Here is a 15,429-nt window from a genome sequence, read left to right on the forward strand (position 1 = left end):
CTCTAGAATGCTGGTTGAAGCATGAAGGGACATAGGAATCTTCAGCACATCTGGCATGTAAATATCTTGCGATGCCAGCTACAACAGTGCTATGCAAATATCGGTTCTCACTCTCAGGTGACACTGTAAACAAGAAGCGGGCAACATTTTCTCCTGCAAATGTAAACAAACTTGTTTGTTTGAGCGATTGGCTGAACAAGAAGTAAGACTGAATGGACTTGTGGGCTCTAAAATTTTACATCGTTTTATTTTTGAATGCAGTTTTATTTTTACATAATTCTACATTTGTAAGGTCAACTTTCTGAATAAAGAGATTGCACTACAGTACTTGTATTAGGTGAACTGAAAAATACTATTTTTTTTACAGTTGCAAATACTTGTAAACAAAAATAAATATAAAGTGACCACTGTACACTTTGTATTCTGTGTTGTAATTGAAATCAATATATTTGAAAACGTAGAAAACATCCAAAAATATTTATAATAAATTTTAATTGGTATTCTATTATTGTTTAACAGTGCGATTAAAACTCTACTTACCCGTGAATAATTTTTTTAATAGCACGATTAATTGCAATTAATATTTTTAATTGCTTGACAGCCCTAATTTCTGTATTAGAATGTTTCCAGAACTCATGCATATGACCAACCAAAATTCTACATGTAGAACAGGTTTAGTACAACACCTGAATAGTCTGACAAGCATGACTGCCATTATTGGTGAGAATAGCAGAGACTGCCTGCAGTGTTCTTCCTGTTTCTCCCCAGGCAGCTACCAAACTGAACAGGCAAGCGCAGGAAAGTGCCGTCAAGGATTGTCCAGTACTATCATTCACTGCAGTGCTACGAACAGTTATTTCCAGAAGAAGCTGGAAGAGAGACTCTGTGAATAAAATATAACAATTACATAGGTATAACAAATCACCAAATCATACTAAACAGTTTTCCAATGAAGTAAAATCAGTTAACTTAAAATTTAAAAAAGATACAATATACGCATCACGCCCCTGCAAATTCTGAGTTTTTATCCTATATAAAGTTATTTAACTAAAAATTGTTTGCTCATCTGCATTTCATATCAAATTAATTAAAAATTACCTGATTAAACCAACACACACACACAAGCTTCATCTCACATGCCTTGTCACCCAAATTTAATACCAAAACCTCTGTCACGTTCAAATCCTTTTCAGTTATAACATTTACACATTATGTACACATTAATTCCTCACAATGATACTTCAATGCACAGACTTAACTCTGACTTCAGGTAGCTTAATCTAATTACATACATATGTCTGGCACTAAGTAATATATAAACCTCTTTGCTATCTCTGCCTCCCACAACCCAACAAATAGTTCTCCCTTTCAGAGGACTGGAAAAAATGGTTACCTACCTTTCATAACTGTTCCTCTTAAGACATGTTGCTCATGTCCATTCCATTCTAGGTCTGTCCGCGCCCACGTGCAGAGTCAGAGATTTTTGCCTTAGCAGTACCCGTAGGGTCAGCTGTGGTGCCCTCTACAGCGTCGCGCTCATGCGGCAGTATGTCAGGCACTGCTGACCCCATGCCCCTCTCAGTTCCTTCTTGCCAGCAATTCTGACAGAGGAGTAGGAGGGCAAGTAATGGAATGGACATGAGCAACACACCTGGGAGAATTACAGTTACGAAAAAGTAAGTAAAGTTTTTTCTTCTTCAAGTGCTTGCTAACGTCGATTCCATTCTAGGTGACTCACAAGCAGTATCCTTGGAGGTGGGCTCGCAGATCAGTCTTGCAGCACGACTCTGCCAAAGGCTGTGTCATCTCGAGCTTGCTGGGTAAGTGCATAATGCGATGCAAATGTGTGGACAGATGACCAGGTAGCAGCTAGACAGATTTCTTGGTTCAGCACTTATGCCAGGAAGGTTGCTGCGCTCTAGTTGAGTGAGCCGTCACGATACTCATAATAGGCACCTTCGCCAGCTCATAACACTAGCGGATGCAGGCCGTGATCCAAGACGAGATTCTCTGGGAAGACAGTGGGCAACCCTTCATTCTGTCTGCAACAGTAACGAATAACTGCATTGACTTACGGAACAGTCTTGTTCTATCTATGTAGAAGGCCAGTGCCAGTCTGACAACCGGGATATGGAGCCTGCGTTCCTTGTCCGTGGTATAAGGCTTAGGACAGAAAACTGGTAAGTAAATGTTTTGACCAGTGTGAAACTGGGAGACGACCTTGGGCAGAAAACCCAGGTGTGGACACAACTGGACCCTGTCCTCATAAAAGTCAGTATAAGGCAGCTTTGACATGAGTGCCCCGATCTCAGACATCCTGTGGGCCGAAGTTATAGCGACCAAGAATGAAACCTTCCAAGAAAGAAGCAGGAGAGAGCAGGAAGCCACAGGTTCGACCGGGGAGGGGAGAGAGAGGGGGAGGAGAATATGAGCCTTGACAGTACCAGATTCAAGTCCCTAAGGGGAACTGGGTCTCAGTCATACAGGTAGAGTGCTCCAGACCTTTCAAGAATCACGCCATCATGGGATGGGCGAAGACCATCCTGCCTTAAAACAGAGGATAGAGTGCCACCAGGTGTACCGTGACTGAAGAAAGCAACAGGCCCTGGAGCTTAAGGTGCAGCAAATAGTCTAGGATGACCTGTAGCGGGGCCTCTTCAGCATGAATGTGTCTAGCCGACGCCCAGCACATGAACCACTTTCACTTTGCCACGTAGGTAGCCCCGGTAGACAAGTTTTCTGATGCAGTGACACCAGGTTCGGATGCAGCAAATTGCCATGGTTCTGAGATATCAGATCCAGCTGAAGAGGCAGCTGCAACAGGGCAGCTGCCAAAAGACTCAGCAGCATGCCGAACCAGTGTTGATGATGCCACACTGGGGCTATGAGGTAACAGTCGCTTTGTTTTGTTTCACCTTGAGCAAGACCCTGTGGACCAATGGCACCGGCGGGAAGGCACACATCAGCACTCCTGACCACGGAATCAAGAAGGTGTCTGACAGGGAGCCTTTGCCCCTGCCCTGCAGAGAACAGAACACATGGCACTTTCTGTTCTGCCTGGACGTGAACATGTCCACCTGGGGAGTCCCCCACCTGCAGAAGATTAGGGACACCAACTCCAGGTGGAGTGACTATTCGTGGCAAGATGAGAAGATCTTGCTGAGGCGATCTACCAGGACATACTTGGTTTCAGGCAGGTGGGCAGCTACCAGATGAATGGCACGCCGCCCACAGAACTCCCAGAGGCTGAGCGCCTCCCGACAAAAGGGCCGAAGACCTGGCGCCACTCTGCCTGTTGATGTAATACGCTACGGCGGTATTGTCCGTCAGAACCTGCACCACCTTGATGCTTAGGTGGGACAAGAAAAGGTGACAGGCCAGGCGAACCGCTCTGAGCTCCTTGACGTTGATGTGAAGGGCTAGATCATTTAGTAGCCAGCAGCCCTGGGTGTTGAGCTCACCCAGGTGGGCTCCCCAGCCCAGATTTGACATGTCTGAGACCAGGGTGAGCAACGGGGATGGGGTTGCAAAGGGAACTCCTTGCAGCACCAACTTGGGATACAGCCACCAGTCCAGGGACAAGAGGATGTGGCTCAGCACCGTGACCACTTGATCCAGGGCATGCCTGTTGGGGATTTAGACCGAGGCCAGCCATACCTGCAGAGGCCTCAGATGAAGTCAGGTATGGCTGACCATGTACATGCACACAGCCATGTGGCCCATCAGTTGCAGGCACATGTGGGCCGTGGTGAGAGAATGATCTACCACGTAAAGAGCCAGGTCCAACATGGCCTGAAAACATGCTTCCAGAAGGAAATCCCTGGTCCGTGTGGAGTCAAGAACCATTCCAATGAACTCTATGCATTGGACTGGCGTTAAAGTGGACTTTTCTGTGTTTATTAACTGGTCCAGTTTGCTGCAGGTGGACCGCACCAGATCACGGTTCCTTTGCACCTGCTCCGGAGACCTGCCCTTGATGAGCTAGTCGTCAACATACAAGAAGATCTGGACCCCTCGACATTTCAGGTAAGCCGCCACCAGTGCCACGCATTTCATGAACACACTGGGAGTCAAGGACAGGCCAAAGGTTAGCGCCATGAACTGGAAGTGGCGCCCATCCACTATGAAACACAGGACACTCCTGAGACCTGGGAATATGGAGACATGAAAATAAGAGTCCTTTAAGTTGAGAGTGGTGTACCTGTCCCCTGGATCCAGGGAAGGGATAATGGAGGCCAGGGAAATCATGCAGAACTTCAACTTCTTGAGAGCCTTGTTGAGGCCCCGCAGGTACAGGATGGGTCTGAGGCCCCCTCTGGCCTTCAGGATTAGGAAGTAGCAAGAGTAGAATCTACCATGTCCCAAGGAATGTTCTGCACAGGACCTTCTCAACCTCCTGAACGAGGAGTTGCTCATGAGAAGGGTCCCTGAAGAGGGGCAAGGAATTGGGGGGAGGGGGGAAGAAGGGGCAGCCAAAAATTGTAGGGTGTAGCCCCAAGCTACTATGTCCAGGACCCAGCGGTCCAACTTTCCCTACCGTTCGGCCTGGTCGTGGGGTGAGAGGTGATTGAGGAAAAGGAGAACAGGATCCGGTTCGCTGAGTGGGGTGCTGCTCTCGGGCATACCCTCCAAATGACCGCTTCTGTCCCCCTAGATGTTTGGCAAGCCCAGGCTGGGCGGGTGAATGGGAGGAGGAAGGGCGCCAGTGCTTAAACTGACATCCCTTCTTCTTGTAGGGCCTGACGGGGTTGCCCAAGTCTTGGCAGTCGGAAGCGCTTCCTGGCTGACTGTGGCATGTGCGTGCCCAACAAGCAAAGGGTAGCTCTAGTATCCTTCAACCCATGCAGCCTGGAGTCCATTTGTTAAGTGAAAAGACCAACTCCGTCAAAGGGAAGGTCTTTAATCAAGGTCTGCCTCTCCTGGGAGAGGCCCACCATTTGCAGCTAGTACCTGCGCAGCACGACCACCACTGATGTGACCTCCCTAACCAGCGAGTCCGCTGCGTCCCACTCCATCTGAGGGAGCATCTGGCCGCCACAGTACCCTCCTCTACCAGGGTGCCAAACTCCTGGGCCAGACCTTGAGGGAGGGATTCCTGGAACTTTTTGAGACCATCCCAGAGGTTAAAGTTATATTTGCCCAACAGGGCCTGATGGTTTGCCACCTGGAATTGCAGGCTGGCAGTTGAATAAATTTTTCTCCCGAATAAATCAAGCTTCATGGCTTCCTTGTTCTTGGGAGTGGAGGAAGTGGGACCTTATTTGTCCTTCTTGTTGGCCACAGACACGACCAATGAGCTGGGGGAGGGTGGGTATAAAGGTATCCTAAACTTTTGGCCAGAACAAAATGCTTTTTCTTGGCTCGTTTTGAGGTGGGAGGAATGGAGGAAGGGTCTGCCACAGGGCCTTGGGTATCTTGAGAACCACTTCATACACGGGCAGGGCAACCTGGGTGGGCGTAGAGGCCAAGAGGACATTTAAGAGGGTGTCCTCCTGCTCTTCCTGCAAGGCTGAGTATCAGAGAATAGGAATAGCTAATGAATCTTAATTCCATCAATTGGTTTTCGTTAAATTAAATGGACCAATAAGGATTAACAACATTGTTGAGGTTCAGTATTTTAAAACTGTCAGGGATGGTCTAGATATACTTAAACCTGCCTCAACATGGGGGTGAACTAGATGACCTTTTGTGGTCCCTTCCAGTCCTCATTTCTATGATTGACCTATCTTTGAGATCTTATAACTTGTATCTGTGTGTAGCTGTGGTGAGACCTTTTAAGATACACAAGTCCAAAAAACAACTCGAGAGAAGAGATTATTAAAGAAGCTAAATTGTAATGTTTGCTGTGCCCAAGTTACAGTATCTTTGATCAAATTTTATTAATAATTCAGCTGTCCCTGAAGAGTTGAGTGTTAAGTTTAGAGACTAAATTCAAATATTAGTGAAGGATTTTACCCTATTTTAAATGTAAACTGTAGCACAGCCTTCACTATAGAGAAACAAAGGATGCCTTCATAAAATGCCATTTGGTATTCTCTTTTTGCCCAGAAATGAGTATTATCTTCTAAATAAATACTTACTAATAATAATATTCCTAATTTATTTGAAAGACTGATATGTTGAAAATGTGAAGACTCCATGTAAAACTGTAGAGATCCCGTATTAGCTTTTCCATTTATTTGTTGGCTTGTTGGAAGCAGAGATACCAAAAAGAGATTAAAAAACCAAAACATATTATCCTATACATGGCATCATTCATAGCAGAGAATTCCAAAAATATTTTGGAAGCTATTGTATATACATTGTAAACATAGTAATCACAGTAATCACTTTACTCACCACTGAAATCAACCACTCTCAGGTGGAACACAGCAGAAACCTAAAAAATTTAACTTATGTTCTCTTTTAAAACTCACTGTTATGCTTCTGTAGTAACTAATTCTGAATTATATTACAGTTGTCAAGCAAAAGCCATTTTTACACTTCAAGCATCCAATCTTGGCCCATATTTAAGAAATACTTAGGTACTGATGCCAAAAACCAAGAAAATTAGTTAAAACAAAAAGTCTAATGAGTCAACTTAAACGGCGCCCACCTACATCTTAACCCTTGAAAGCACACATTCATACACTCAGGCCTGTAATCTGGTATCATCTTTGACTCAACCCTCTTACCGGTTTCACATAATCAGGTCTTTTCCATATTTTGCCATTTTTTCTTAAACATCATCTCTAAAATCCAGTCATTCCTCTCTCTCCATACCGATCAAACTTTTGTCCAAGTCTTCATCATTTTATGTCTTGGCTATGGCAACCTACTTTCCCTTAAATCTATTAAGAATAGGGCTGCTAAAATCTTCTTGGGTCATCACCCCTATCATATCAACCCCTTTTTAAAATGCCTGACCTGGCTCCACATTAAATACAAACTCACTGTCTTTACTTTTAGGACCCTTCATAACTCACCCCTATCCTACTTAACTGGTTTAGTAACTTCCCATTATACTGACTTTGGCATCTGCTCTAGCACAGAGGTGGGCAAACTACGGCCCGCGGGACCTTCCTGCCCGGCCCCTGAGCACGGGCAGTGGGGCTGCAAGTTCCTGCTGCTCTGAGCTGCATGGTGCGGGTGCAGCAGTGGAAGAGTTGGGTAGAGGGTCCCGGGGGGCAGTCAGGGGACAGGGAGCAGTTGGATGGGGTGGAGGTTCTGGGGGGGGTCGGGGAAGAGGGGTGGTTGGATAGGGCGTGGGAGTCCCCGGGAGCCTGTTGCGGGGCGGGGGGGGGAAATAGGGGCCAGAGGGCAATCAGGCGACAAGGAGCAGGGGTGGTTGGATGGGTCGGAGGTTCTGAGGGGGACAGTCAGTCAGGGGGTGGAAAGTGGGAGGGGGCAGGAGCCAGGCTATTTGGGGGGCACAGCCTTCCCTACCCGGCCCTCCATATAGTTTCACACCCCAATGTGGCCCTTGGGCCAAAAAGTTTGCCCACCCCTGCTCTAGCAGCTCTTTCCACCCATCAGCTTCTCTCAAACATCTTCATGCTTACTCCCATGCTGCCCCTTATGCACAGGGAGAAAACTCCATGATGGAATCTGAACAGCCACTACCTTATCCTCCTTCACACCCTCCTTAATATTCACCTCTGCCATAATACCTACTAAAAACCTAGCCTGAAGATCATGGCTAGACAGGAGGCAAGTTATAACTGTATCTCCTCTTTCCTTTTCTTCTTCCCTTCCTCCCCACCTGTAACCCCAATTTTAAAAAATTATAAAATGCATTAAAAAGCTGTGTCAATTCTTCACAATTATAATTTGCTTGTATGTTGTATCCACATCCCCTACTCTTTGTCTATGTTTTTAGATTGTAATCCCTTCAGAGCAGGAAACGTCTATTTTTGGTGTTCGTTCAGCACCTGCACAGTAGGTCCTAAGCCTTTGGCACTATAATAGAAATATTTTCTAATAATAACTTTATCTAGACTGAGTTACAGTCATGACAGTCAAAACCAATGAGATTAGAGAATCAGGGTTTGAAGTAAAGGAGCCAGAAATCAAGATCAACCTTTATTGAAGCCAAAAACATCTTGAAATTCACTGAAGGGCACTCTTCACACTTTCAAAAGAGTAAAAATATCTTGTAATCAAAAGGCACAAAAAGTTGATGAAAAACAGAATACATCTAGACACACTGCAATTCATGCACAGGTGGATAACCACCACCTTTATCAGTCTTTTCCATACGCAGATCTGAATTCATTCAAGTTCTTATACCATGCTCTTCACCACAGTACCTGAGTGCCTTCCAAAGATGAAATAAAGAAGTGACCAATATTTACCATGTATAGCTCCCTCTCTATTCCTCTTTCCAGACTAATAACGATCAAAGTAACCTGTGGAATCCAAACGTAACTAGGTTGCCTCATCTCAATTTTCTTGACAAACATTGGGTAAAGCTGTTAATGAAGGTCTCCCAAGCAAAGATCTAACCATGGCTTAGATAAGTATGACTTATTCTTCAGTCAGTCAGTCATAGGCCCAAGGTCTCTCTACTTGCTTTAACCAAGCATGAAATATATTGGTCCATCTCACAAATGGTTTGCCACAACTATTCAAGCACATACAAATCCCTGACAAAATTAAATAAACCATCTGTATAAGCTTTGTGTTCCTCCCTTCTAACTCTGACCCTATTTCTCAAAGTAGTCATGAAAGCAGCCTAAATAAGATCAATTTTATCTGTAAAATAATTTTAGATGGCAACCTTTTGGGGGAAAAGAACATGTGATTGTATGTGTTTGCACACCATATAGAACCATCAATAATGACCATTCCCAAAAGCAACATACAATCTATTGTATAGCTGTGTCCAAAATGTTTTGAATCAACATTTTGTTTCAAAAATAATGTTTCAAGTATACATTCAAAGCATTTCATTTGACCCAAATTAAATTTTTCAGTTTTTGTTTTTGTGAGGGGGGGGAAAAAAGGTCAGTTTTGATTCAAAACAAAAATATTTTTTTCAAGGTTTTTCATTTCAGCCACTGAACCGAAAAAATATTATTCACTCGTCTCTAATAAAAACTGCCCAATAGTTCCATTGATCTATGACAGGAAAGATGGTTCAATGGCTAGGGTGCCAGCAAGGCACTTAAGACCGGGGTTCAATTCCCAGCTCTGCAACACAATTCCTGTATAACCTTGGGTCACAGAGACCTTAGTCTCTCTGTGCCTCAGTTCTTCATCTGTAAAATGGAGATAAAGCTGCTCTACCAAACAAGGTATCGTCAAGATAAATGCATTATGGTGTTCAGATAGGTCACTGATGGAGAATGACAGATTTAAATTTGTAATAATTTATTAATACTATATGTCGGTCTGGTAATTGGGGTGCTTTCTGTAAGATTTGATTGGTTTAACTCAATAAGCGTCTGTCTGAAGAAAAAAAAAGTCCGGAAGGAAAAAATGGCCTAAGATAAGCCGCCCCTCAAACACGGGAGAGAGTTAATGGACAGTGTTAGAACCACTGTCTCTGAGGACTCTAGCTCTATCTCCAGCTAGCCTCTGGAACTGGCTTTGATCAGGAGGATCAGTGATAACTCAGGGCCCCCTCTCTGTGCAACAATTAACTTTGGTTCATATTATGAAGTTATTCTGAAGTTTTCATGATACTGTTGTATCACGGAAAGTCCTGGTATGTGTATCCACAATTGTGGGCAAGACCTGCACCAGGTACACACCAGACTGAGGACATGAAGAGTACTTAACTTTTAAATGACTAGCCAGCAGATTAAGGGAGTTTTCTGGGGGAAGAGACATCCTCTTGTCTGACTGAAGGGGGAGTTCTGAAGCAGTGGAAATATACCAAAAGGCAGAACAAAGAAAGCCACTTGTTGGACAGGGGGCATATAAATATGTAAAGCTTGGAGCAAGACACAGGAACCATTGGGCAGGAGAAAGGAAGGGCACGCACCAGCCAAGAATAGAGAAGGCATGCCAGACAGAAAGACTCTGAGGGAAAAGCAATCCAATATGCCGAAGTCCCTTCCTGAACCCTGAACTCTGAAGGAGAGCTAGTGAGAGGCACTGCATTTAGGGTGTTCATTATTTTCTAAATGATCTGTTCTCGTGTTTTATCTGTTAAGTGAAAGAGCAAACAACATTTTTAGACTCCATGCGAAGTGTCTCTCTGTTATATGCTTCACTACCACATGCCACCTGAGGAAGTTAAATGATTACCAAGGATGTGAGCTTCCAGGCTGAGTTCCACAAGGGGTGTATTTAGGATACTGAGGCATCTTGAGGGTCAGCACTGGCTGCCTAATGCAGGTGGGCTTAAGTGTCCATTTCAGTGAAGGGGTGGCAGACAGAGCAAGTACTGAGGTAATGTGCCAAAGAGGCCAAGGGAGGAAGTAGTGCTGCAGTGCACTGAGATCATGGAGTTTAAACATGCAGAGAACAGCTGCTGGGTCCTCTCACAACAGTCTCGGGGACTGCCAGGAGGAGACGCCCAACTGCATATGTAACAGGGTCAAAGACTGGGAATACAGAAGAACAAAAGAACATGGTTAAAAAGGGACCTTCTCTCAAAGATGAGTGGCAGTTGTTCAGGGGAACCATACAAAGACATAAGGACCCCCGGGAGCGTCTAAAGAAGTTAAGCCTGTTAAGGTTACCACCAGGAGGACTTTTAGTTAAGACAGACATGCATTTAGACTGTAATTTTAAAGTCTTTTTTCTCTAGAAGCTTTACTCCTACTGCTAAAATATTTTTGTTGAAAAAAGGCTCTCTGATCAACATACAGTATTGTTCAACACAGATGGACCTACAGAACGAGGATGATTGATACTGTAACCCAAGAAGTAGGAGAAATAAGTCATTCGAAACCAGGATAGGTAAAGGAATGAGCTTTGCCACCTAAGAGGTGCATTCAGAAAGACCACAATGTGAAGAATGATGCAACTAACCCTGTAACCATGATAGGGACCATACAAGTACCTATGTTAGGCATACTTAACAGATGATGCTATGGCACAGACAAAAACATTTTCTTCTATTTGACCATAACTAGGCAGAGGAACACAAAATTCTGATGTAATCAATAAAATTCAGAGCAAATCTATCATTAGTGTACCAGTTTTGTCCCCACTACATAACTGTACACTTGGAAACTTTTAGCACTCACTAACTGGTTCTACCCAGGCCCATTAGTGCGCAACAATTTGGTGCACTTTAGAATTCACACCCTTCTAATGCACATTGCCCGGCCGTGTAGACAAGCCCAAAGAATATTCATTAACAGTATTAAATATTAGATTAATTATGCCTGGTATATCCAACAACAGATGAGAGACTGGAAGATTAAATGCAACTAAAACAAGTCAATTAAATGAAGAGTTGAATAGTGAGTCTGGATATAAAAAAAAAAATCTGACAAATTTCTTTCATTCCCTGTCCTATTCAGGCGTACCATTGATACAATGGGATTTTCACAATAGTGGAATCTCAAGTGAGAGCCTTCCAAGATCATGTACCAAAGAAAAGTCTGATTTCTGTAAGATTTCTGAAACACCACAACATGGAGCACACTTCTATAAAAGGCAGAATCTGCTAGGATTTATGTATCTTATCTGCAGCATCTTGAGAATCTGTGCAGATGATCACATACCCACAATGTAATTTCTGGATTTTTCAGTTCATGAATCAGATGTTAGTCTGGAGTGCAGTGACTTAGTCTATAGGGTTAAAGCCTACATTTCTAGGCTTCTTTGATACATGTCTTCCATCTAATAACTGAAGCTTTTGATTATTTGTCCAACTGCTGTTAACATGTAAATTTAACAGAGACCTGGTTCTCCTAAATGACTATCGGATGAAGTAGCTTCCAATTGCTTCGTAGATATCCAACACGTACCATTGTTTTTTCTCTCAGATGTACAAAATCTGTGTGGAATGTTCTGAGGACTATTTCCCGTGGTCAGGGGAGACCAGGTGTGTGTAGATAAATGCTTGAGCTAAGCAAAAACATTACTTCGCTGATGAAAAGGTGAAGTTTTGAGACTCCATAGACAAGGCTCTCACTTCAAACCCTGCAGGCTGACATAGGTTCAAAGGAGGTCTTAGTAAGAATATTCAATAACAAATTGCATTTTCAAGCCTCCACTTTAGATATTTTTTTTAATTTTCTGAGAATTAGTGGGTTTATTCACCTTGTAACAGATGAAATTACAAAAATACGTTTGTGAAGTGTGCTTGCTTTAAAAGATGAATAAGAACACTGGTCTATGAATAAATCAATAATCCATGTAATCCTTGCTTGAAATGAGCTCAATTCCTCTAGAGTGGCATCCTCCGTTGAATTTATTTCAAGCCCTGGAAAAGTCTGAGTTACTGGATGACTTTGTTGAAAAATGGAATGTTTCCGTTTGAGAAGAGAGTCTTTCCTGCATAGTTCTCACCATTCAACAGCCAAGACACAAGGTTCCAGAATATGGACAAACCAGGGGCCTTGGAAATAATAGATGTTTCCTTGTGAGCAGATGAAAAGGAAGATGAAAGAGTAATTCCAGTAGGTCTAAAAACCTACATTCTACTCCAGGAGGGATTAGTCACTAGTATTAGCAATTCCTTTTCTTGCCTGATTTGCCTTCGTATTCTGGACAACAGGGAAAAAGAAGCAAAGGCCTACAGAAGATCAATTAGCCAGGGTTACAATTCACCCATAGCTTTTTCGGATGGATTTGTGACTGAAAAAGAAAATGTGGGCCTTTGTATTCTGCTCAGCTGAGAAAAGACTGCTCTCGGGAATTCTCCATTATTTTTTTTTAATCAAGTAGTGGAACATGAACTAATACAGTCCCCATTCCACAGAGCCCTCTTATTACCTATTTAGTTTGCCTCTATAGTGAGATGATGTGTATGGTCCGAACAGATACCAGATTTAATTACCCAACCTTTAAAATGTTGTCTCTGTGAAGGCATGACGAGCTTCTCAAAAATTAGCTTTTTTTTAGAGCTGTCAATTAATCGCAGTTAAATCATGCGATTAACTCAAAAAAATTAATCACGATTTTAAAAAATGTATCTCAATTAATCGCAATTTGAATAGCACTGTTAACAAATGGAATACCAATTGAAATTTATTAAATATTTTGGATGTTTTTTACACATTTTTATATATATTGTATTCTGTGTTGTAATTACAGGTTTCAGAGTGGCAGCTGTGTTAGTCTGTGTTCGCAAAAAGAAAAGGAGTATTTGTGGCACCTTAGAGACTAACAAATTTATTTGAGCATAAGCTTTTGTGAATGCATCCGATGAAGTGAGCTGTAGCTCACGAAAGCTTATGCTCAAATAAATCTGTTAGTCTCTAAGGTGCCACAAGTACTCCTTTTCTTTTTGTGTTGTAATTAAAATCAAAGTGTATATTATTTTTTATTACAAATATTTGCACTGTAAAAATGATAAAAAGAAATAGTATTTTTCAATTCACCTCATACAAGTACTGTAGTGCAATCTGTCGTGAAAATGCGACTTAAAAAATGTAGATTTTTTTTTTGTTACATAACTTCCCTCAAAAACAAAACAATGTAAAACTTCAGAGCCTACAAGTCCACTCCCTCCTACTTCTTGTTCAGCCAATCACTAAGACAAACAACTTTGTTTACATTTATAGGAGATAAAGCTGCCCTCTCCTTATTTACAGTGTCACCAGGAAGTGAGAACAGGCATTTGCAGGGCACTTTTGTAGATGGCACTGCAAGGTATTTACGTGCCAGATATGCTAAACATTCGTATGCCCCTTCATGCTTCGGCCACCATTCCAGAGGACATGCTTCCATGCTGATGACGCTCGTTAAAAAAATAATGCGTTAATTAAATTTGAGACTGAACTCCTTGGGGGAGAATCGTATGGCCCCTGCTCTGTTTTACCCACATTTTGCCATATATTTCATGTTATAGCAGTCTCGGATGATGACCCACAGCACATGTTGTTCGTTCTAAGAACATTTTCACAGCAGATTTCACAAAACACAAAGAAGGTACCAATGTGACATTTCTAAAGATAGCTACAGCACTTGACATAAGGTTTAAGAATCTGAAGTGCCTTCCAAAATCTGAGAGGGACAAGGTGTGGAGCATGCTTTCAGAAGTCTTAAAAGAGCAACTATCCGATGCGGAAACTTCAGAACCCGACCCACCAAAAAAGAAAATCAACCTTCTGCTGGTGGCATCTGACCCAGATAATGAAAATGAACATGTGTTGGTCCTCACTGCTTTGGACTGTTATTGAGCAGAACCCGTCATCAGCATGGACACGTCTCCCGGAAGGGTGGTTGAAGCATGAAGGGACATATGAATCTTTAGTGCATTTGGCATGTAAATATCTTGCAATGCTGGCTACAACAGTGCCATGAGAACGCCTGTTCTCACTTTAGGTGACATGGTAAACAAGAAGCAGGCAACATTATCTCCTGCAAATGAAACAAACTTGTTTGTCTGAGGGATTGTCTGAACAAGTAGGACTGAGTGGACTTGCAGGCTCTACAATTTTACACTGCATTCAAAAATGAAACAGTTTTTTTGAACATAATTCTTCATTTATAAAGTAAATTTATAAGAGATCGCACTACAGTACCTGTATTAGGTGAACTGAAAAATACACTCTCTTTTTTACAGTGCAAATACTTGTAATCAAAAATAAATATAAAGTGAGCATTGTACACTTTGTATTCTGTGCTGTAATTAAAATCAATATATTTGAAAAATGTAGAAAACATCCAAAAATATTTAAATAAAGGATATTCAATTATTGTTTAACGTGCGACTAATCGTGATGAATTTTTTTAATCGCTTGACAGTCCTACCTTTTTTGTAAACTGTGTCTTGAAAATAAAAACACACTTGTGATCACGTGCATTTCTTTTTCCTGTTTGGCTGTTGAACAACACGGACAAAATCTTCCTCTTTAGTGTTTCTTCTTTTTTATGTCAGCTGCAGTATTACAAAGCAGCAATGTGTAGTTTGATATACAACTGGATATCAAATCCAACTTCTAGCAATTTTTCATACAGTACACCTCACCATAATTAAAAGTTTTGTGCAAACATATGTACCAGTTGTATTGGTTATCCCTGCAAGTGAATACCGAAGCTAGTCTTCTAGCCTGGGAATGTACAGTGGTATCAATAGCCAAGGAATCTGAACAGGTTTTAGAACAATACATGTTCAAGTACAAGCATGGACAGCATGAGTTTCTTACTCTATTACTATGGTGAAGACTTTTTCCTATGATCATTTCCACAGTGTAATTAATTCCACTGCATGCACTTCTTTCACTACTTTTCATATGCAGAGCTGTTAAGAGGTAGACCAACCTGTTTTCAGTACCACCAAAAACCAAAGAATCAAAATACTGACATTACATTTATATG

At 42.3% G+C, this 15,429-nt stretch overlaps 1 protein-coding gene across 1 annotated transcript in view; it reads right to left on the minus strand.

Moving 5' to 3' along the window:
• Positions 1 to 15,429, minus strand: part of MYCBP2 (MYC binding protein 2) — a 412,169-nt gene that overhangs the window by 347,115 nt on the left and 49,625 nt on the right. Inside the window, exon 5 of the mRNA XM_084646996.1 lies at positions 687 to 883. Coding sequence (XP_084503122.1) covers positions 687 to 883 — 197 coding nt within the window. The remainder of the gene's footprint in view (positions 1 to 686; positions 884 to 15,429) is intronic.

The sequence above is a fragment of the Lepidochelys olivacea genome, assembly GCF_965140295.1.
Source record: "Lepidochelys olivacea isolate rLepOli2 genome assembly, chromosome: 1".
In the NCBI taxonomy this organism is placed as follows: Eukaryota; Metazoa; Chordata; order Testudines; family Cheloniidae; genus Lepidochelys; species Lepidochelys olivacea.